We start from the raw sequence: 23,770 nt of genomic DNA on the forward strand, positions 1-23,770 counted from the left end.
AAATTGATTTTGAACTTGACATGAAACTGAAACGGATCTAATCAGAGGGTGGTCCTTGCTTGCTGGTTGAAATGCACATAATTAAGTATTTATAATCAGATAATTTGATTACATAAGGATAATTATGGATATTCTTGTAATACAGAGAGCTTAGCATCGACTTTTTTAATAGGTGAAAGATAGACTACTTGTCAATTCGTACAAGTTCTTTGGCCACATCAATCATATCTGGCCTTGCTTCATTTTCGTCTTGGATGCATAACAATGCCAGTGCTAGAAAATCCTGCAGTTGTTGTTGTGCTTGCTCATCTCCCACGACTTCCTCAAGGATTTTAGGGTCCGCAATTGTCTCTATTTGAATCTGTCCACCAGGAACATTAAGTTTCGAATCTCCAATAAGGAGTTCAATTTCTGCTCCATGTCGTCTTGATGCAGCTCTTTGCGTCAAGAATACAAGTAAAAGCACACCAAAGATATAAACATCAGTTCTTTCTGAACTTCGACGTGAGTTTCGGTGAGTAGGGTCCATGTACGCCGATGTCCCTATTGCGAAATTGTCTTGAACATACAATTGGTCAGGTGGAATGGTTATGGAGAATGAAAAGTCGAAGAGTTTGGGAACATAGTCATCGTCCAATAAAATGCAGGTGGGTCTCAGATTCCTATGAACGATGGGCGTTGGAAAGGCAGTATGTAGGTATGTAAGTGCACTAGCAAGCTGCTTTGCAATACGCAGTCTAGTTTTCCACGGTAATAATTCATTATCCACTGCTAAACTTCCATCATTGTTGAGACCTCCCTTTCCTGCATTTTCAAACACCAAAGCTGGTGTATCAAACTCTAAGCAGCAGCCTAATAATTTCAAGGAATTCTTATGGGCGCTCATCTGCATTGATATGATAATATCACGAATAGCCCAGTCGACGATATAATGCTTCTTAATTATAACTGTTCGGTCATCTAGAATACCCCTGTAAATGTCGAAGTATGTTCCATCTGTAATAAAGCAAGAGCGATCAAAGTTGTTGGTAACTCTATTGAGCTCAGCAGCAGAGTAACAACGAATAGGATGAGATTTTCCATCACAAGAAGCAATTAGATCCTCTAGTAACATGCTTCCATTCTTCAAGAATGATCTCTTTCTTTCCTCCTTTTCCTCCTTTCGCTTTATACGTGGAATGATTGAGAACCTGATATATATGTACACACACGAAAATTTTGGGCTTTCGTCATATTCATGGATTACTTTGATTTACAACAGAATTTTGGGCTTCAGCCGCACGAGAATTTTAACTTACCAAAAAAACCTTGAAGGAAAGGAAAGCTATATACTTTTTAGACTTGAAAAAAAAAAACTTACAAGGCTTTGGATGCCATTGTTTACACTTGAAATTTCTCTGTTTAGCACACAGGCCCCTTAGAACTGGACTCGGATTGCCCCAAACTAAACTGTAATTTGTTGATATCTCCTTCCCTGTATGCTGCAGATTTCGTACTCAAGCATTAGTTTAGCTCGTGAGTTTCAGCTTCTCTGAGAATTCTGTAACAGTTTCCAAGTTTATTGATGAAGCTTTGCGGGGCCAATGCCCTATCATGATTGGTAGGAATAATCTGCAGTGGGACCTAAAAACCCAACGTTTTAAATTTATTTTAGAAAGAGTTTTTGCCGCATACTACTGAAACACCATCAGAGCTCAAATTATAAATATGCAAATCAATATTCTTTTTCATCGTGAGACTATCTTAGCATTTTAAAAAGATATTTGTTTCTTTTTGCTTGTCCAAATCTATAAACATTTGTTTAATCAAATTGGGAAGATGCATGGCAGCTGCGCCCAACTGAAGGGTAGACCTGTTGACTTGACTTGACTCCACTTGATTCTTTTTAGATTTATAACGCGTTTGCTTGGAGATCATGGGACGAATCTATTCGGTGGAGTTGGAATTTCCAAGTTGTATCTCTAGAAACCACTCATTAATTATTCGTTTGTACTCCTAAAAAGTATATATCATCACCCTCTTCCTCGTCATCGTCTTTTCCGTGTTCCTTCCTCCCCCAAACAATCACCTTTTGAGTTGAAAGAAAAATTGTAATATCAAGAAAACCTCAAAAGGCCCATTATTAAGAGCACTTCCACCCGTGAGCTCAGCCAGACACAGCCTGACATCAGTGAATGAATTTGTTTTTTGAAAAATTACCAAAAAAATTCATTTGAGAAAGAGTATAGTTTTGAAGTTTATTGCTATGGTTAAGTCAACGATGCCATTGCCATCGAATGATCAATGTCCAGTGGGGCCGACCAAAGCTATTTACACGAAATTACTATTTTCCCTTTTCATTATCAGACACAAAGAAAAACATAATTACTCAATAACTTACAAACAAAGAAACAAGAAGAACTTGCCTTGAAATTGCTAGAGCACCAAAAATATACACAACAGAGCCCCACACAACCAACAGCTTCGGCTGAATAAACAGAGCAAAACGGGAAGGTGCATGGCAAATAAGTTGTCCCATGTCGGCTTGACTTTGCATAGTTAATTAGAGAGAATTACTTGGAAATGATAGACTTCTCAATTCTCAGGAGTTCTTTCGCCACATCCATCATATCTGGCCTTACTTCACTTTCTTCTTGGGTGCATGACAATGCCAGTGCTAGGAAATCATGCAAGTGCTGTCGTGCTTGCTCATCTCCCCCTACCTCCCCTAAGATTTTAGGGTCCGCAATTGTTTGAATCTGCCCAATATCTGAAGCTTTCACATATGCAATAATTGATAGGTATTCTCCTGCCTCATATGCATCCACAGCCTTTTGTCCCGTTAAAAATACAAGTAAAAGCACACCAAAACTATAAACATCACTTTTTTCTGAAATGTAACCAGACTTCATATAGGAAGGATCAAGGAAACCAAATGTTCCTTTCACCTCATCATCAGCATGTGATTTCATGGGAGGAATGGTTATGGAGAGTCCGAAGTTAGAGAGTTTCGGAGCATAGTCATGGTCCAAGAAAATAGAACTGGGTTTTAGAGCCCTATGAATTATGGGTCTGGGAAAGGCGGTATGTAAATATGTGATTGCACTAGCAAGTTGAATTGCAATGCGCAGTCTAGTTTTCCATGGTAATGAGGATTGGTTTTCAGTAGTCCTTAAACCTCCTTGATCGTTGAGAACTCCTTCTATTGCATATTCATGCACCAAAGCTGGTATAGGGATCTCTAAGCAGCAGCCCAAGAGTTTCAAAACATTCTTATGGTTGCTCATCTGCATCGATATGATAATGTCACGGATGGCCACGGACCTAGCTTCATCCCCAGTCCCCATGAACTTCTTAATGATGATTGATCGGCCGTCTAGGAAACCCCTGAACATTTTGTAACCACCATAAACATGTATAGAATGATGAAATTTATACTTCGGTGCTGAAAAATCTTGTATAATGCGAGAAGGATCGAAGTTGTTGGTTGCCCTGATGAGATCAGCAGCAGAGTAACACCGAATAGGATTAGATTTTCCATCACAAGAAGCAATGAGATCCTCTAGTAAGATGCTTCCATTATCCAAGAATGATATCTCTCTTTCCTTCTTGTTACTGCTCAAACATGGAACCAATGGGAAGAACCTGATACAAATATATATACATATAGGAAAAACACAAAACAGATTAATTAAATTATTATAATGATGAAAATGATTTTGCCACTGGCATAACACCTTCCAGATATCACCCATTTCCTTTCATTTTCTCTTTTGAATTTGACATGACAGTCTACGAGATCAAATCTACGGATTTATTTCCTCACAAATGAACTTAAGGCTTCAGCCTTCATAAATTTTTTGATCTAGCCTTCATTAATTTGATTAGTTTCACTAATATCAAATATTAGAAGCAAAAATGAAAATAATTATAGGAATATCTCAAATTAGTTCTAAATCAAAATAATCCATATATAAGGATAAATAATCAGAACTTACAAGGTTTTGGATGGCATTCTTCACTTTTTGCTGTCTAGCACCAAGTCCCCTCAGAATCGGAATCAGATTGCTCAAAATAAACAGCAATTTTGTTGATTCTTCCGCCCAGATCCATTGCAGATATCATGTGCAAGCAGCTGTTTATTTCGTTAGTTTCATTTTCTTTTACAGGAATCTTGCATTTGAGAAGGAAGATAGGTTTGAAGCCTTATTGGTATGTGTAGAAAGGTCAACAATAACATGCGCCGCCCTCATATATTTGACTTATAGGACGACTTACTAACCAAGTTGGCAAACTGCAAGCCATCTAGCCAAGTTGTATATCAAGAAACCATTCATTATTCAGATTATTTTTATTTATCTTCACCCTTTTCCTAGTCATTATGTTTTCTGTTTTTCATTCCTTCCTCCAAACCCCATACAATCACCATTTGATTTGAACAAAAACACGCAGCATCAAGAAATCGTCAAATAATGAGAAAAATAACTTGCCTTGAAATCGGTTGAGCATGCATAAGATATACACAAAGCAAACTAGGTAGCTGCAGGTTCACTAGTAGCCAAGCTATAGCTAGCTAAGGCAAGATATTTCCACCCTGTCTACAGGATACCAAACGGGCCCTTATCATCAACTCATTAATAGGTAAAAAAAAACTACAGCTAGCTATAGCTAAGGCAAGATAGACTTGTCAATTCGTACAAGCTCTTTGGCCACATCAATCATATCTGGCCTTGCTTCATTTTCGTCTTGGATGCATAACAATGCCAGTGCTAGAAAATCCTGCAGTTGTTGTTGTGCTTGCTCATCTCCCACGACTTCCTCAAGGATTTTAGGGTCCGCAATTGTCTCTATTTGAATCTGTCCACCAGGAACATTAAGTTTCGAATCTCCAATAAGGAGTTCAATTTCTGCTCCATGTCGTCTTGATGCAGCTCTTTGCGTCAAGAATACAAGTAAAAGCACACCAAAGATATAAACATCAGTTCTTTCTGAACTTCGACGTGAGTTTCGGTGAGTAGGGTCCATGTACGCCGATGTCCCTATTGCGAAATTGTCTTGAACATACAATTGGTCAGGTGGAATGGTTATGGAGAATGAAAAGTCGAAGAGTTTGGGAACATAGTCATCGTCCAATAAAATGCAGGTGGGTCTCAGATTCCTATGAACGATGGGCGTTGGAAAGGCAGTATGTAGGTATGTAAGTGCACTAGCAAGCTGCTTTGCAATACGCAGTCTAGTTTTCCACGGTAATAATTCATTATCCACTGCTAAACTTCCATCATTGTTGAGACCTCCCTTTCCTGCATTTTCAAACACCAAAGCTGGTGTATCAAACTCTAAGCAGCAGCCTAATAATTTCAAGGAATTCTTATGGGCGCTCATCTGCATTGATATGATAATATCACGAATAGCCCAGTCGACGATATAATGCTTCTTAATTATAACTGTTCGGTCATCTAGAATACCCCTGTAAATGTCGAAGTATGTTCCATCTGTAATAAAGCAAGAGCGATCAAAGTTGTTGGTAACTCTATTGAGCTCAGCAGCAGAGTAACAACGAATAGGATGAGATTTTCCATCACAAGAAGCAATTAGATCCTCTAGTAACATGCTTCCATTCTTCAAGAATGATCTCTTTCTTTCCTCCTTTTCCTCCTTTCGCTTTATACGTGGAATGATTGAGAATGTGAAGTTGAGGTTCCACCCTAAAACCAATTGGCAATGGGGGTAGTAGCCCAACTCCTTATAAGTCCTTGCAAGGTTTCACAACTTTCCAATGTGGCACTCTTTACCTTCACATTCTCACAATATGATTTTTGGTCTTCGTAATTTGGGTGAAGTTCTACTTTGCTGCATTTTCATGCACCAGAGCTGGGAGAGAAAACTCTAAGCAGCAACCTAATAATTTCAAAGCATACTTATGGGTGCTCATCTGCATTGATATGATAATATCACGAATAGCATAAGACCTAGCTTCATCCTTGTTGATGTATTCCTGTGTGATGTACTTCTTAATGATAATTGTTCGGTCGTCTAGAATACCCCTGAACATTTGGTAGCATGGTGAAACGTCTTCCATAATAATGCAAGAAGGATCGAAGTTGTTGGTAGCCCTCATGAGCTCAGCAGCAGAGTAACAACGAATAGGATTAGATTTGCCATCACAAGAAGCAATGAGATCCTCTAATAACATGCTTCCATTGTCCAAGAATGATCTCTCGCTTTCCTTCTTGCTCAAACGTGAAACCAACGGGAAGAACCTGATACAAATATATATAATGTTGAAATGGATCTGGCCAATGACAGAACACCTTCCAGATAACTTGAATACCCCATTTTCCTTTCATTTTTGCATTTGAATTTCACATGAAAGTTTATGAGATCGAATCTAAGGTTTTCTTTCCTTACAAATGAACTGTTAGACTTCAGCCTCATGAAAATTTTGATTTAGCATACAAGATCAAATCTTTGACATCAATTAAAATTTAAGTTAATGTTGTTGAAAAACAGTCACACATTATTTCGATTAGTTGCATAATATGAAGTATCAGAAGCAAGCAAGAATGAAAATAATTATAGGAATATCTCAAATCAGGTCTAAATTGAAAACAGCCATGCATAATCATTAAAAAAAAAAAAAAAGGGGGGAACTTACCAGACTTTCCATGACATTGTTCGGTTTTTTGCTTTGCAGCACTAAGTCCCCTCAGAATTGGAATCAGATTGCACAAAATAAGCAGTAACTTGTTGATTATTTCTCCGCAGAGTCCAGTGCGGATCTCATGTGCAAGCAGCAATGTATTTCTTTAGTTTCATTTCCTTTTACTGAAACCTTCCATTTGAGAAGGAACAGAGGTTTGAAGTTCAGTCGTATGCGTAGAAAGGTCAACAAAAATTATGTTTATGTATTTTTAATATCACATGCGCCCTCATATATTGACTTATAGGACGACTTACTAACCAAGTTGGAAAACTGCAAGCCATCTTACCATACCAAGTTGCATCTCAATAAACCACTCATCATTCGTATTCTTAAAAAATATCATCACCCTTTTCCCAGTCGTTGTCTCTTCTGTTTGTCGGCCTTCCCTCCAACCCTAATCAGCAATTGACTTGAAAAAACAAAAATGCAACATAAATAATTCACAAATGATGAGCAAAATTTAAAATCTAAATGAACTTACGTTGAAATTGGTTGAGCATACAAAAGACATACACAAAGCAAAGCTAACTGCAATAGTTCTATTGTGACTCTTTCTACTAAACGCCTAGCAAGAAAGCACCTACTAATTACATGCCAAAATACCCTTTCCTCCCTGTTTATGATCAAACGCAACCAAAAAGAAAGCACTATTCAAAAATACAAGGAACCTGGGTCATTGTGACATAATCACAAACACCAGCCATGCCAGATTTTCGGGTCAAATGTTCTTTTCTGTTCCTCATTTCTGTTGGAATATTGGGTTTTTGTGTTCTAGCTTCTGGGTTTCTTGGTGGGGAAACATGTGTTTTGGCGCCAATGAGTTTGCTTCCTCAATTGTACTTACTTGCCTTGAAATTGGTTGGGCACAAAAGAAAAAAAAAATGAAAAAAGCAAAATCCATTAGCCTCTCATCATCTATGGCTTCGAAAGCATTTAAATTTTGTAACAATTTAGAAATGAGTACATAAAATGTATGTTGGTCTTAGATCCCTACGGCTGATGGGCCTGAGAAACGCAGTATGAAGATATATTCAGCTGCATTAGCAAGTTGCTTTACAATACTCACATGAGAGATCTAGATTCTAGTCTCAGCTTTTATATTAGCTACAAATTAACAGGAAAAAGAACATAATAGTAATGTATTGACAACCAACAACAAAAATCATAATAAAGGGTATACAGAGTTCAACATTAACAGAAAAGAGAGATCAACTTCCGAACAATAGTCATGTTGTTGAACCCATATCCAATTGTTGGTCCTTTTTTCCGCCAATATATATTTTTTAATAACAAATATAGTGGATTGAAGCTAGCTGGGCAAAATAGACTCGTCGATTCGAACGAGTTCCCTCGCCACATTGCTCATATATGGCCTTCCTTCAATTTCTTCTTTAGTGCATGACAATACCAGTTCTAGGAAATCATACAACTGCTGTTCTACTTGCTCATTTCCCCCTACCTCCTCTAAGATTTTAGGGTCCACAATTGCCTGAAGCTGGTAAGCATGTGATCTCACATAAACAGTAAGTGAACTATACCTTCCTTCTTCCTGTATAATTGGGCAAGCTCTTCGTCCCGTCAAGAATACAAGTAAAAGCACACCAAAACTATACACATCAGTTTTTTCTGAGATGCGGCCAGACATCATGTATGCAGGGTCAATGTACCCAATTGTCCCTTTCGGATCATCTTCAGCATCAGAATACGTAGGAGGAATGGTTATGGAGAGTGAGAAGTTGGAGAGTTTGGGAACATAGTTGTGGTCCAAGAAAATACAACCAGGTTTTAGATCCCTATGAATTACGGGACTGGGAAGGGCGGTATGGAGATACGTAACTGCACTAGCAAGCTGCTTTGCAATACGCAGTCTAATATTCCATGGTAATATTAAGGGTTGATCTTCATTGTCTCTTAAACTTCCATCACCTTCAAGAACTCCTTTTGCGGCATTTTCAAGCACCAGGGCGGGTAGAGGGAACTCTAAGCAGCAGCCCAAGAGTTTCAAAACATTCTCATGGTTGCTCATATGTATTGAAACAACAATGTCACGAATTGCCCGGGACCGAACATCATCCTCATTGCCCCCTAAGTCATGGGGCAAGCTCCCAATGGAGTACTTGGCAACGATAATCGACCGGTCGTTTAGAAATCCCCTGAACATTGTGTAGTTTAAATCCTTTCGTACAATGCAAGAAGGATGGAAGTTGTTGGTTGCCCTGATGAGGTCATCAGCAGAGTAACAATGAACAGGATGAGATGAACCATCACAAGAAGCAATTAGATCCTCTAATAATTTACTCAGATTCTTGTAGTATGATGACTCAATATCAGCATCTCTTCCCTCCTTTCCCAAGCATGGCAACATTGAGAACCTGATAGAATATATCCGTGTAACACAATAAATTAATGAAACTATATTTGTTTTATTGGCCAAAAATGAAAATAAAATGATGAAATTGAAATAATCTCTCCCAAGGGACGCATGTGATGTGAGACTATGCTAACAAACTCTGCATACTTCATATGAAATTCCAAGATATATAATCTGAGCTTTTAGAACTTACAATTAAAATCTACAATCAGGTTTAAAATTGAAGCTACATATTATCCATGAAAACTTGAACTTACCATTGCAAGAGTTTTGATGGCATTGTTTCTGCTTTAGATTGCACCAAGTAAACAGTAATTGATCGATTTCTCCACCCAGGCCACTCCGTCAATTTGATTTTCTTCTGCAGATGGATGGATGGATGGATGGATGGATGGATATGGCTTTCATTTGAGAATGAGTAGAGTTCTGAAGTTTATTGCTATGCTTTCCAAGGTCAACGATGCCATCGAATGATCAACGTACAGTGGAGCCGGTCAAAGAAGTTTACAGGAAATTACTATTTTCCCCTTTCATTATCAGACAAAAAGAAAACGAAAACAATTAGCAAAATTCAATGAAGTTGCCTTGAAATTGCCAACCAACAGCTTCGGCTGAATAAACAGAGCAAATCTATTCAGACTTCATCTCCTCCACTGCCTTCCTCATTTCCCCAACTGCCTTTCACATCAACCATATCTGCCCTCACTCCTTCCAAATGGATATTACAAATGATAACTGAACATTACAAATTTTCTTTTGGGAACTATGAATTACAGAAAAAGATTAGAGACCGGGTTGAATATTCAAATATAGAGAGCTTAACATTAACATTTTAACAACGAGAGACCCAAATGAGCAAAGTGTAGCTCACATTCATTTTGTGCTTACTAATTACATGCCAAGGTACAAGTTTTCCCTTTTCATGATCAAACAAAACCATGAAGTACAGTCACTTAAAAAGTACTATTTCCCATTGACACTACCCAAAATAGTACAAGTCACTTAGGACATTGTGACATTATCACAAACACCTACCATGTAAAAAACAACACACAAAAAACCCTCCAAATCAATCGTCTTCTTCCTCACCAGATTCACCATCACTATCATGGCTCTCTAAAACAGTACCATCACCTTGATACCCACCTCCCAAATCACAAACCCTAATCCACACATCCTCAGGAACCGGCACAACCGACAGCCTCGGCTGCCTAAACAGAGCAAAACCCTTGAGCCCCTTCTCCCCCTTCATCTCCTTTAAGTCCACCGGCCTCCTCATCTCCCCAACCGCCTTCACATCAACCACGCCATCGTCTCCGCCGTCTGAATACCATTCCCGAACAACCGCGACCACGCCAACTACGCGGCGGGCCTTGGCGCCAGAGTGGTAGAAGAAGCAGAGGTCACCGAGTTTCATGGACTTGAGGTTCTTCTGGGCTTGCTTGTTTTTCACACCATCCCACTTGGTTACGCCCCCATTGGCTGCTTGGTCCTCCCACGACCACTCTCCTGGCTCCGTCTTCAGAAGCCAGTAGTGTTTCTCTTCGCCCATCGATAACGTCTGCTTTTCCTTTCTGTTGCAATATTGGGTTTTGTGTTGTGGCTTTTGGCGGGGAAAGTACGTGTTTTAGCGCCAAGAGAGAGTTGTCATCTATCTGTCAACTACCATCTAAGATTTTCACTCATGACTGGTTACCTGATTTGGGCTAATTGCTTGGACCTTTTTTCAATTTTGGGCCATAATACTGTCTAATCCTACTTAGTAAATTCGCCCATAATTTGTACATACCTATGTACATATTTTTTTTTAAATACTTTCATTTCACAGACATTTCAAAAATATGATAACATATACGTTTTTAAACTACACTTACAATACACAAATATTTATATATATTTTTCACGTTTAATACATATATTTTGTATCAATTTTTGAATAATAAAAATCAAATTCATGTATATTTTCAGATGTTATTGAATAATAACACTATATACATTAAATATTTTACATAAATAATACAAAATAAGCATTGCGCAAGCAAGATAAGACTTGTGAATTCGTACGAGTTCTTTGGCGACGTCAATCATATATGGCCTTGCTTCATTTTGGGTTTGGATGCATGACAATGCAAGTGCTAGGAAATCCCGCAATTGTTGTTGTTCTTGCTCAGCTTCACCTACCTCCTAGAAGATTTTAGGGTCTACAATGTTGTGAATTTGAATTTGGCTATCAGAAACATGAAATTTCAAATTTGCAGTAATTGCAGTTCTTCCCGTCAAGAGTACAAGTAAAAGAACACCAAAGCTATAAACATCAGTTTTTTCCGTAATGTAACCAGTTGCCAGGTAGTTGGGGTCAGCATACCCATTTGTCCATTTCAAGGTATCTTCTTCAACATGGGATTGCTTAGGAGGAATGGTTATGGAGAAAGAAAAGTTGGAGAGTTTTGGAACATAGTCGTCATCCAAAAAAATGCAGCTGGAACTTAGGCCCCTATGAATGATGGGTCTCGAAAAGGCGGTATGGAGATATGTAAGTGCATTAGCAAGCTGCTTTGCAATACGCAGTCTAGTTTTCCATGGTAAAAAGGATTGACTTTCGTCATCCCCGCTTAAACTTCCATCATCCCTGAGAACTCCTTTTGCTGCACCTTCATGCACCAGAGCTGGGAGAGAAAACTCTAAGCAGCAACCTAATAATTTCAAAGCATTCTTATGTGTGCTCATCTGCATTGATATGACAATATCACGAATAGCCCAAGACCTAGCTTCATCCTTGTCGGGCCAGTCTCTTGTAATGATGTACTTCTTAACGATAATTGTTTGGTCGTCCAGAATACCCCTGAACATCGTGTAGTATACTGAAGCCTCTTCTACAATGCAACAAGGATCGAAGTTGTTGGTAACCCTAACGAGCTCAGCAGCAGAGTAATAACGAATGGGAGTAGATTTGCCATCACAAGAAGCAATAAGATCCTTTAGTAAGATGCTTCCATTCTTCAACAATGATCTCTCTCTTCCACTTTTTCTCACACATTGGAGCAAAGAGAACCTAATAGATATAGACACACAACACCACACAAACACATAAAGAATGAATTTTAAAAAATGAGTAAATGATTCTCACGAAAACATGAAACAAGCACACTTTGCTTTCATTTTATCATTTTGTTCTTCGGAACTTCACATGAGATCCAAAGAAATTTTTTTATTTTTTTTATTTTTGTCGAGAAATCCAAAGACATAAAAAACCTCTTCAAGTGATAAGCTCTGCAAGGAGATGAAAAACAATCATATACTTAGTTGTGAGCTTTCTTTTTCATCATATGTGTGGAAGGAGAAATTATTGTATGATGTTATACTGTATGATCACGTGTCCATTCAAGTGTTATAATATGAGTAGACGACATGGTTCATATTTTCTACTTTTAGGGTAATAAGTATCCACTTACATTATAACACGTGGACAAGTTGTACTATGTGCCCATACTTCATACCACACGTGTGGACGAATTCGTGTCCTACCACGTCCTGTATATGGTCTCCAATATTCAAGGATTAAGGGTCCGTTTGGGACTGTTTCTCTAGGAAGTACTTCTGCTCATAAGCGCTTCTAACAAAAGAGCTTTTATAATAAAAATGTTGAATTTTTCTTTATTAAAAAAAAATCCAATTGCTTCCTGAAGAAGCACATAGCAAGTGCTTCTCCAGAAAGCGCTTCTATGCCCCAGAAGTACTTCTAAACTATTATACCAAACGATGTCATAAGCACTTTTAGCATTTCCATAAGCACTCCCAAACATACCCTAATTTGCTTACAAAATAATTTTGGGCTTCAACCATTAAAGTTTTGATTTGGTAAAAACCCCTGAAGTTGATTAAAATTTTATATAATGTTAACAAAATGAAATGATATTTTTAATTTGATTAGCTTGCTTGCTTCCTTTTATGCACTATCAAATATCAGCACCCATAAAAGAAATAAATTAAAGGAACATCTCAAGTTATATTAAAATCATACCTTACAAGATGAGCGAAGGAAAAAAAACAAAAACAAAAACAGCGAAAAGAAAACTTACAAGACTTTGGATAACATTGTTTACAATTCAAATGCATCTCTTTAGCACCTAGGCCCCTTGGAACTCTTAGAAGTACGTTAGAACTGGATTCAGATTGTTCCAAGTAAAACAGTAATTTGTTGATATCTCCTCCAACTACTGTAGATTTCTTCTCGTTTCTTGTTGGAGCAGCAGTTTAGCTCCTTTTTTCTGTTGAAATGCAGCAGTTTAGCTCTTTATTACTTTCATTTTGTTTGAGAATTACTAGAGTTTTGAATTGATATGTTTTGCAGGGTCAACGCCATATTATTTATGATAGGTAGGAGGAAGGAATGGCATGCGGTGGGATACAAATTTTTTTAATGAACTGAGGAGGAATTTTCAAGGATATTTGTTTCTTTTGGTTGTCCAAATGTTTAAACATTGGGAAGATGCATGGCACTTTCTAATCCTGACCTAATATATATGAGAAATGCAATTCCAAGTCGTCCAATGTGATTTTACTCAACACTCGCCTTGTATGAATTTCCACGTTAAATTAATTTAAGAAAATCTGAAAACCACCAAAATCCAACTAAAACCAAGTCCACCCATAATCTAATCATGTATCAACCCCAACGTTAATATAATGCAAATTGTCGAATTTTTATTTTCATAACGGGCCCATTTGATAGGGACACATAGGCTCCACTATCGGAAAGGCTATAATGAGGAGTTTAGAGTGAGGAGCTTATTTGAGGAGTTCAATCCCACCATAAATAAATATGAGAAAATCAATGGACTTAAATATTTTAAATGATTTTACGGTGGGATTGAACCCCTCAAATAAGCTCCTCATTCTAAACTCCTCATCGTAGAAACTCCCCTCGACCATTGGCCCGAAATTTTTTAGCCCTTAGATAGAATCTGAGTTTAGCCTATTTGAGATAAGGCAGGTCCTGTCTAGCATGTGCAACTCCTAGGGTCGAAAAAGTTCGTAATTGGGTAGTGACAGGACTCACTCCGAATTTCTCGAAACCCGAGACTAATCCTATGGAAATTCCCGACATCACCCCGATGTCGGGCCCACTTCTAAAACTATATCCTTTTTCCCAAAAAGGAATAAGGGCACGAGACTTTCTACCGAAATTTCGACAAAATCTCCCCTGTAAATTGAACATTCTCCAAATTTAAACCTGCATAAAAATTTACAATTTAATATCCCAACTGTCAGCACACACAATGTAATTGCACACGTTATGCAAGTTTGGTCCAGAACAGATGGTCGGATCGCTCACGATCGCACAATTGAACGATTATTATAAAACGCAAACTTTAAGTTATTAAATCAGAACATCCGGAGCTCCGATCCATGATCCGTAAATTCCAACACGATCCTAGGAATGCCTAGATCCACATATATTAAATTCAAGACTATCCAACGGTTCAAATCTATTGAACCCGGATAACGCACAATATGCAAAATCCGTTCGATAGTCAAACGACATCCGAATTAAAATCCGCAAAATCCTACGTGCTCGTGAGGACCAAGGGATCATTCTAGGACTGAATGTGGTCCCCACCCTGCTGCCCACGCGCCCCCACACGAGCCGGCAGCGCGTGGGTGGCTTGATCAATTTTGGCGGCCGGAAAAACTCCAAACCCCTGGCCAAGACTCCCAAGTTAGGTAAATCCCATATATAGTGGAGCAACTTTTGTTTTGGACCTACCACAAAATGTAGATGGAAGTGGCCGGAATCGGAGGCCGAAAACCGGCCAAACTTCCATCGCTTAATCGACCTTCAAAACGCAGCAATCTCTCAAATCTAACACAACTGACAGTAAGAAAAGCTCGAGAGGTTTAGAATCCATACCTGGATCGTTGAAAATGGTGGCCGGACGACGACGAACGTAGCCGGCGAAGTTTCTGTCAAAACCGGAGCGATTCAGAGCTTTTTCCGCCGGAATTCGGCGGTTCCAAGGGGGTTAGTCGGAAAAGGAAGAGGGAGCGATGGCGGTTCGATCGAGTCCGACCTCGTGGCCGGTGGTGGTCCGTGATGGCAACGGTGGCTCTTGGAAGCCACGGTTGGGAAGGAAAAAAAACGAAGGGGGATGGGCTGCTTGCGGGGTGGAGAGAGATAGAAAAATCAGATTTTTTTATCAAACTCTTTTCGCAAAAATTACAGTTATGCCATTGAGGGTATTTTGATCGTATCTCTCTCGATACAACTCCGATTCAAGCCCACCACGTGTCTACGGACTCACCTCGCCGTGTTCTACGCAACGGTACAATCGAAATTCCCAAATTATTTCCCGATCAAAAAGCCAACTCTAAACCTAATAAAATATTATAGGAGTAAAGTGGTCTTTTATCCTGTTTAATTAATAATTAAACATTTATTTAGGACCGGGTCGTTACAGGTAGGACTTGAGTTAAGGCCAATTTTACAGGCCTGCCCTCTAGTACATAATTAATATAGTACATTAGATCGTTAATTATATGGCGACTAAAATTATTTCAATTTAGCATAGCAAACTTTTTTTACCCAAAAAAAAAAAAAACAAACAAACTAGCAAACTTTCACTTTAGAAATTCATTCCATTGGTATGTACTATGTAGTTGTCTTTGGTCATAAAAAAACAAATAGAGATATGCGCATTCTTTTGTATATCTAATTTTTTGGGTTGTTTTTTTTTTTTTCACGAAGGGGGGAAGCTATGAATCGGGAAATTTAGATAAGGAAATCAAGGTATTGGAATCAGATCAACTTACTCCCCAAGTTGATCCCATTCCTGGTTTTGAGAGGGTATTCGATTATAGATTTTAAGGTGGAAGTTGATCCCTTTCTTGGTTTTGAGAGTGTATCCACATAAATTTTTTTATTCCTTAAGTATTAGTAAATATAGGGGAAGTTAGAAGTTGGAATCATTTCAATAACCATGTGTTAGTAAACACTGAAGAAACATGAACTGGAATCATTCTAATACCCTTTCTTAAGCTTATATCAAACCAGCAATAATTTACCCCAAATTTTTACAATAGTAAGGTGCATGCATAAACCTTCGGTTTTGGTTTGTTGCAAGCCGTGTGTAAGTCCTGGGCGCACCTCAATTTTTGGTTATTGTCGAAAATTTGCAAAAAATAAAAATACATCATTGCTATTTTCTAAAAAGAGATGGAATTAGTTTGTGTTAATTTTGATCAATAAAGTTTTAAATTTTTCTGATTTGCATTATAATTTTTTTAGTTACCGGATCACTGACCACCTGGCAAGTGTCGGTTGTGGTGAAGCCAAATTAAATTATGTAGCTATAGCTTGTTACCCATAAAAATTATGTAGCTATCTGCGATACTGCCAAATTAACTGATTTATATAGGCACAACTGCACTGCACAATGGATGTGGATGGTCGGCCATTAATGACTATAACAAACAAGCTCATGTCCAATTGTGATCGCAAAAACCACATACCATTTATATTCATATACGTAGCACTCAATCCATTCATACCATTCATTATTTTTCAACCAATATGACGGAAATGGGGTAGAGTAGAAGCCATGAGTGTGTGTGTGTGATTAAAATTTAAATGACTCTTCATGATAATGATCGATTGAGTCATGCCACCATTAAAATTTTTCAACCATGCAGCATATGCGTGTTATGTCAATTAGATATGACGGTGTGCAAGGGCAGAACCATGAATTTTTCAATGGATGGGAAGCGAATAAATGAGCTAGCTATGGAAACATAGACTTCTCAATTCGCATGAGTTCCTTTGCCACATCGATCATATCTGGCCGTAATTCACTTCTGTATCGGGTGCATAACAATGCCAGTGCTGTGAAATCATGTAAGTCTTGTCGTGCTTTCTCATCTTCCCCTACCTCCTCAAAGATTTTAGGATCCACAGTTTCCTGAATTTGACCATCACTGGCACTAGCATATGGAATATTTTGTTCGTCTCCTTCTGGGAGATAAAATTTCAGAGCTTCTCTTTGTCTCGTCAAGAATACAAGTAAAAGCATTCCAAGCCATAAACATCAGTTTTCTCTGAAATGTGGAAATACATCAGGTAGGCAGGGTCCAAGTACCCCAGTGTCCCTTGCACTTCAGTTGTAACATCCCGAGGAATGGTTATAGATAATGAGAAGTTGCTGATTTTTGGAACAAAGTCATGGTCCAAGAAAATACAGCTGGGTGTTAGACTCCTATGGATGATGGTTCTGGGAAACGCAGTATGGAGAAATGTGAGCACATTAGCAAGCTGCTTTGCAATACGCAGTCTAGTTTTCCATGGTAACAAGGATTGATCGTTAGGCCCCAAACCTCCTCGACTGTTGAGAACTCCTTTTGCTGCATTTTCATGCACCAGAGCTGCTACAGGGAACTCTAAGCAACAACCCAAGAGTTTCAAAACATTGTTATGGTTGCTCACCTGCATTGAAATGATAATGTCACAAATAGCAAGGGACCTAGCTTCATCCTCATAATTCTCCCACATGAACTTCTTAACGACAATTGACCGGTCATCTAGAAAACCCCTGAACATTTGGTAATTTCTATACTACAAGAAGGATCGAAGTTGTTGGTTGCCCTGATAAGCTCATCAGCAGAGTAAGTGCGAATAGGATTAGTAAATTTGGCACCACAAGAAGCAATGAGATTCTCTAATAACATGCTTCCATTCTTCAAGAATGATGATCCATTATCAGTATCTCTTTCCACTTTCTCAAACACGGAAGCAATGAGAACCTGATATAAGTGTCAACTTAGATAGTTAATATAGTGGATTGAAGCTAGCTGGGCAAAGTAGACTCGTGGTAATAATAAGGATTGATCTCCATTAACCCCACTTAAACTTCTCCTCCACTGGCTTCCTAATTTCCCCAACTGCTTTTCACATCAACCATATCTGCCCTCACTCCTACCAAATGGATGTTACAAATGATAACAGAACATTACAAATTTTCTTTTGGGAACTATGAATTACAGAAGAAGCTTAGATAGTGGGTTGAATATTCAAATATAGAGGGCTTAATATTAACAGTTCAACAGTGACAGAGTCAAATGAGCAAAGTGTAGCTCACATTCATTTTGTGCTTGTTAAAAGCCTACTAATTACATGCCAAGGTACAAGTTTTCCCTTTTCATGATCAAACAAAACCATGAAGTACAGTCACTTAAAAAGTACTATTTCCCATTGACACTACCCAAAATAGTACAAGTCACTTAGGACATTGTGACATTATCACAAACACCTACCTGCAAAAAACAACATACAAAAAACCCTCCAAATCAATCGTCTTCTTCCTCACCAGATTCACCATCACTATCATGGTCTCTAAAACAGTACCATCACCTTGATACCCACCTCCCAAATCACAAACCCTAATCCACACATCCTCAGGAACCGGCACAACCGACAGCCTCGGCTGCTTAAACAGAGCAAAACCCTTGAGCCCCTTCTCCCCCTTCATCTCCTTTAAGTCCACTGGCCTCCTCATCTCCCCAACTGCCTTCACAGCCACCGTCCCATCATCGCCGCTGTCCGAATACCATTCCCGAACAACAGTCACAACGCCGACTACACGGCGGGCCTTGGCGCCGGAGTGGTAGAAGAAGCAGAGGTCACCGAGTTTCATGGACTTGAGGTGCTTCTGGGCTTGCTTGTTTTTGACGCCATCCCACTTGGTTACGCCTCCATTGGCTGCTTGGTTCTCCCACGACCACTCTCCTGGCTCTGTCTTCAGAAGCCAATACTGTTTCTCTTCGCTCATTGAGGAAATTCTCTTCTCTTTGCTTCTTTTTTCTTTTTGGGTCAATGGCTCTTCCTTTTTTAAAAATTAGGGAGAAAGGGTAGAGCGGCTATACTTTTTCTTTGTAAAAAATTAGGAATTTCCGGGTATAGCCGGTCAGCTTTAATATTTCTTTTTTAAAAAATAAAAAACCGAGTATAGCCGTCCGGCTATACTATTTCTTTTTTAAAAAAAATAAGGAAAAACCAAGTATAGCCGGGCGGCTATACCTTTTATCAAAATAATAGGCAAAATTCCGAGTATAGCCGGTCGGCATTACTATTTCTTTATTTTTTATAGCCGTTCGGCTATACTATTTCTTTTTAAAATTTTGAAAAACGGAGTATCGCCGGTTGGCTATACTATTTCAATTAGAAAATTAAGGAGACAGGCTGTACTGTTTTTAAAATAAAAAAATTTTTTGAAAAATTCCCGGTGTAGCCGAACGGCTATACTATTTTTTTAAATTTAAAAACCCAGTATAGCCGGACGGCTATACTATTTCTTTTCTGAAAATTAGGAAAAACCGAGTATAGCCGACCGGCTATACTATTTCTTTTTTCCAAAAAATAAAAAAAGGGTACTATTTCTTTTTAATCTTCTTGAGCATCTTATGAAATTAACATTTGATTACCTTAATTTGTGTCTCTGATGTTCATGATGCAATGTGGTCCATTATTCTTGTTGGGCTGTAGTTGTTAAGTGTTAATGTAGTTAATTTCCATGATATTAGTCAATCTGAACAGAGCTGTGTGGTGCTGCGGACACTATGACCTTCATAAATTTGAACTCCACAGAACTAAAACTTGAAGCATCTGGGACAAACGAGCCTGCTGTTAGTGAGTTGGATGCTGCGGCAACTATGATTCAGAAATTCTATAGGAGTTACAGCACTAGACGAGGCCTTGCAGATTGTGCTGTTGTGGCTCACGAACTATGGTTTGTACCTTAAGTCTATGTTACATTCTTTGCTGTACAACTAGCCCTTGTTCATCACATTTGTGTAATTGTTTTAGGTGGTTGGACTTTGCTGCTTTGCCACGGTCGGCATGGGCTAGGACAAGGCTGCTGCCAGTACTTTGGTGATAGGAATCAGACTAGAGTTATATGTGTTTTATGGAGAACTTCCAAATTAACAGCGAAGTCTTTTTTGTCTGCAAACACAAAAGTGTTTTTCCAAGGACCAGGAGGCTCAGAAACTAGCCCTGCAGTACTGGCTTGAAGCTGTGAGTTCATATACTTCTAAATTCTATTTCAATTCTGTTTATAGCTCTCTCCTTTGTGTTTTTGTGTTTTTTCATCTTCATCCAAAGGATGAAAGTAACAACATTGTACTTTAACTAGAACTGCAAAAATGCATTCATTGTATAGAGTTCCATATCGCAAACACCGCCGGGTTAATTTAACAAGAAACTGAAAATCAATGAACTTACCAATCTCTTCTCAGATTGATCTAAAATTAATATAGAGCTGTGAGGGGAAAGAACTAATACATAATGTATATACCGATGTTCCTTCACTTTCTATTTCAGAAAGACCAGGAGGGATATGAAGTGACTGTAGAGAACGGAAAGCTTGTTCACAGACAATCAGGGATGCTTGTTGACACAGTAAAAGGCTCTAAGTGGATGTTTTTGCTCAGCGCACCAAGGGCTTTATGTGTGGGGCAGAAAGGGAAAGGTTCTTTTCATGACTCAAGTTTTCTATCTGGAGGGGCTGCAGTTACAACTGGAAGATTAGTTGCCCACAATGGGGTTCTTAAGGTACATTATGCATGTGCATTAGTTTTCTCAAATGCTAGTATATAATTCTTTCTCAGTTCCAGTTTTTGAGCTAAAATCTCCTTATCTTTTAATTGTTCAGGCTATATGGCCATATAGTGGTTACTATCTCGCAACTGAAGACAATTTCAAGGAATTCATTAGCTTCCTGCAGGAGCAACATGTAGACCTAAACCATGTCGAGGTAGTTACATTCAGCTCTGACCTTCATTTTGCACTTTAACTATGCACACAAGTAGAAAAAAAATAGCTAAATTTGACTTCTCTATATGTGGTCTTTTACAGATGTTTGCAACAGATGATGAGAAGGCGTCAATCCAAATTCCTGACAAGTTGTGCTTAGAGCCAAAGATGAATAAGAGCATGGAGTCCAATGGAGAAGCACCTATAAATGACCTGTCCAAGTGTTTGTCCTGCAAGTGGGCAACTGGGGTTGGTCCACGTATTGGGTGGGTTAGGGAATACCCATCAGAGCTACGACTCCAAGCGCTTGAGCAAGTCCGCCTATCAGCAAGACCACAACCAAAGCCAACGGTCCGGGTCTCCAAAGGTACCCTGTTTCCACTGCATTGATTTCTTGTTTTTGGTTTTGGAATTATGTTGTAATTTTCTTTAAAGCACGTCGGTCAATTGATCCTTGCCTGTTCTTTTTGTGCTTTGTCTCACAAAGTTGACAAAAATCTGAAATCCATAAATTTGGAACAAGATTGTTGACTTTAACCGAATTAATTACTAGTTTCTTTTGTAGGCTACTTCGGTAGAGTGGGGCTTCTTACTCACTGGCCTCTGCCTAGAGATTTTGTCACTTGCTTTTGACCAGGCTTCCTCCCCAAGTAAGCCCCAATATGCACTGTTTGGTATGATATTGGCTATTGCTGCTGTACTCATTTGCATCTGGGAGCTCATTTACAAGGGTAAAAGGGAAAGAGTTGTATTGAGGCAGTGGGGACGGTTGTGGTGGTTCTATTATCCACATTCCCAGCATAGGCTTTTTGGTACTCTTCCGGACTTTTATGGATTAGTTGGGGGAATTTCCTAGTGTATGCTAGACTGTTCAATACGTTTGCTTCCGTGGAGTGCTGAAAGACAGAGAAGACCATAAATACTTTCTTCAAGTCTTCAATAGAATCTGTGGAGTGCTGTTGTGCTAAACTCCACCCATGCCCCGCCAAGGTTAGGAGAAACACTTGTGTGCAACGAAGATAGCACTGTTTCGCTATTCCCTACGAATCACACTATATGCGACGAATGATACATTTTCCACTTGACGTAGTGTGATTGGCCGAACATTAAAAAAAACAAAAAAAAAAGTGTTATTCCCGTTTCATTTCTGCAAGTAGCTGTTTTGGGCCCCAGTTTAATTTCTTGGGATTTGTTAATTTTGATCAAAGTTAGAGTTATAAACTTCTTGGTTTGCATTTGTTTTTTATTTTTTTTGTTCTTTTGTTTTTGTTTTTGTTTTTTGGAGTTACCTGGGGATCACCTCTCACATACATCTGGCTAGGGTCAGTTGTGGCAACGTGTGAAAACGAGTGAAAGTAGGGCACATGACAGGACAGAAATTTTTGTCCGAAGCCAAATAAAATTATGTAGGTAGCTGTAGTTATTAGATCTTTGCTAGCAGCATCCTTGGGATACTGCCAAATGAACTGATTTATATAAGCACAACTGCACAAGCTGAACGCCGGCCACAGCAGGCAGTTGAACGTTGACTAATAAATAATGCCTCTCGAAAGAATGACCAATCAATTGATTTCATTGACCCTAGGCTATATCCGTACATATATATGTGGAGCGAGAAGAAAAATATGAAAGATAGCGAAACGCAGGGCCATGCATATAAATAAATGTATCTATGGATGGTCGGCCATTGATGGCTACAAAAGAGAAGTAGAAATGGCTCTCACCTTGTTGCTGCCGTCCAAACCACAAGTAGCCACATGCATCATATACGTAACACTCAATGCATTCATACCTTTCATTATTTTTCAACCATATGGAAATGAGGTAGAATAGAGGCCATTAGTGCGTGTGGGATTAAATGACTCTTAATGATGGATTGAGTCATCATGCCACCATTCACACTTTCGCTAATACTTGGAGACGTCTTGCAAATTACGGTTCGATCAGCTAGATGTGACAATGTATATGGTCCATTGTGTCTGAGTTTGATGAATCACCATTTACATTGAGTGGTTTAGAGTAATTCAGAATATCATATTGTCAACAGCATTTATAACATTCTCTCTAAGGAGAAATGAGACGTATGTATATGGACAAGCTAGTTATATTGTGAATCATCCGTAATGTAGTTCAATTTTAAGGATTTTCTTTATAATAATAAAAATTCTATAATTACAAAAAGAACCAGTAATCAAAATCCATGAAAAATAAAATTCAGCTAAAACATAATGTTTAACTATTTATATAACCACATTTTCGTTTCTATTTTATCTAACAAACTATGTTTTTTTTTTTCCATACTTTTGATGACAAAAAAGCTTTCTATCTAGATGATGTTTTACAAAGATAATTTAAAATATAAACAGTTCCAATCATTAGAATATATTGTTGCATAATCCTAAGAGAAGATGCATGCATTTTTCTTACAATAAGGTCGATCTTAAAACTATAAAATATATGTTTTGTATAGATTGAGAATCTGAAGTCGGTCCAAATCTATGTACATAAAGAGAACTTTTGAAGTGGATTCAAGAAAGTATATTGCAGTACTTTGCACTTTTTATCAGGCAATGTGATGCCAAGTCACAACTTTTGCCCACCAAATCATATTAGGATGGGATCCACTTGGCACATTATAACACAACATATAACGCTCCACTGTGATAATTACCAATACCAAATATATTGCCATGCGTGTATATATATATATAAATATATATATATATATATATTATTCTTTTATTTGAATGTTCGTACGATTATTATTATACAGATATTATTGTAAACATCTAAGAAAGCGAAGAGAGTAATACAAAATATATGGTGTTCGCACGATAATAACGTCCGAAAATAGAAGAATTTCTCTATATATATTCAGCTTAATTCCAATTATATTTCACCTAAGTGAGTGGGCAAA

General features: G+C 38.3%; 7 protein-coding genes and 2 pseudogenes across 7 annotated transcripts; 1 reads left to right on the forward strand and 8 right to left on the reverse strand.

Annotated features, from left to right (window-relative positions):
• Positions 64-1,737, reverse strand: LOC18768531 (non-functional pseudokinase ZED1). The gene is made up of 2 exons (XM_007201486.2): positions 1,361-1,737; positions 64-1,190 (listed from the first exon to the last, which is right to left on the reverse strand). Exons 1-2 carry the CDS (start codon positions 1,375-1,377, stop codon positions 185-187), a joined length of 1,023 nt encoding a protein of 340 aa, XP_007201548.2. The 5' UTR covers positions 1,378-1,737; the 3' UTR covers positions 64-184.
• On the reverse strand, positions 2,216-4,223 carry LOC18766453 (non-functional pseudokinase ZED1). Its single transcript, XM_007199126.2, has 2 exons — positions 3,978-4,223; positions 2,216-3,624 (listed from the first exon to the last, which is right to left on the reverse strand). The coding sequence occupies exons 1-2, from the start codon at positions 3,992-3,994 to the stop codon at positions 2,553-2,555; spliced, it is 1,089 nt and encodes a 362-aa protein (XP_007199188.2). The 5' UTR covers positions 3,995-4,223; the 3' UTR covers positions 2,216-2,552.
• Positions 4,648-6,863, reverse strand: LOC18767212 (non-functional pseudokinase ZED1). The gene is made up of 3 exons (XM_007200615.2): positions 6,635-6,863; positions 5,825-6,239; positions 4,648-5,742 (listed from the first exon to the last, which is right to left on the reverse strand). Exons 1-3 carry the CDS (start codon positions 6,649-6,651, stop codon positions 4,648-4,650), a joined length of 1,527 nt encoding a protein of 508 aa, XP_007200677.2. The 5' UTR covers positions 6,652-6,863.
• Positions 7,680-9,736, reverse strand: LOC109950572 (non-functional pseudokinase ZED1-like). Its single transcript, XM_020569791.1, has 2 exons — positions 9,311-9,736; positions 7,680-9,054 (listed from the first exon to the last, which is right to left on the reverse strand). Exons 1-2 carry the CDS (start codon positions 9,331-9,333, stop codon positions 7,992-7,994), a joined length of 1,086 nt encoding a protein of 361 aa, XP_020425380.1. The 5' UTR covers positions 9,334-9,736; the 3' UTR covers positions 7,680-7,991.
• On the reverse strand, positions 9,849-10,747 carry LOC18766363 (thymocyte nuclear protein 1). The gene has a single exon (XM_007199458.2). The coding sequence runs from the start codon at positions 10,603-10,605 to the stop codon at positions 10,123-10,125; it is 483 nt and encodes a 160-aa protein (XP_007199520.1). The 5' UTR covers positions 10,606-10,747; the 3' UTR covers positions 9,849-10,122.
• On the reverse strand, positions 11,091-15,049 carry LOC18766864 (non-functional pseudokinase ZED1). Its single transcript, XM_007200740.2, has 3 exons — positions 14,965-15,049; positions 13,133-13,321; positions 11,091-12,105 (listed from the first exon to the last, which is right to left on the reverse strand). Exons 2-3 carry the CDS (start codon positions 13,147-13,149, stop codon positions 11,238-11,240), a joined length of 885 nt encoding a protein of 294 aa, XP_007200802.2. The 5' UTR covers positions 13,150-13,321; positions 14,965-15,049; the 3' UTR covers positions 11,091-11,237.
• Positions 16,832-18,187, reverse strand: LOC18767926 (annotated as a pseudogene).
• On the reverse strand, positions 18,106-18,932 carry LOC18767907 (annotated as a pseudogene).
• LOC18767050 lies at positions 20,964-22,375 on the forward strand. Its single transcript, XM_020570851.1, has 2 exons — positions 20,964-21,220; positions 21,419-22,375. The coding sequence occupies exons 1-2, from the start codon at positions 21,062-21,064 to the stop codon at positions 21,707-21,709; spliced, it is 450 nt and encodes a 149-aa protein (XP_020426440.1). The 5' UTR covers positions 20,964-21,061; the 3' UTR covers positions 21,710-22,375.

This window comes from Prunus persica, chromosome G8, assembly GCF_000346465.2.
Source record: "Prunus persica cultivar Lovell chromosome G8, Prunus_persica_NCBIv2, whole genome shotgun sequence".
Lineage (NCBI taxonomy): Eukaryota > Viridiplantae > Streptophyta > Magnoliopsida > Rosales > Rosaceae > Prunus > Prunus persica.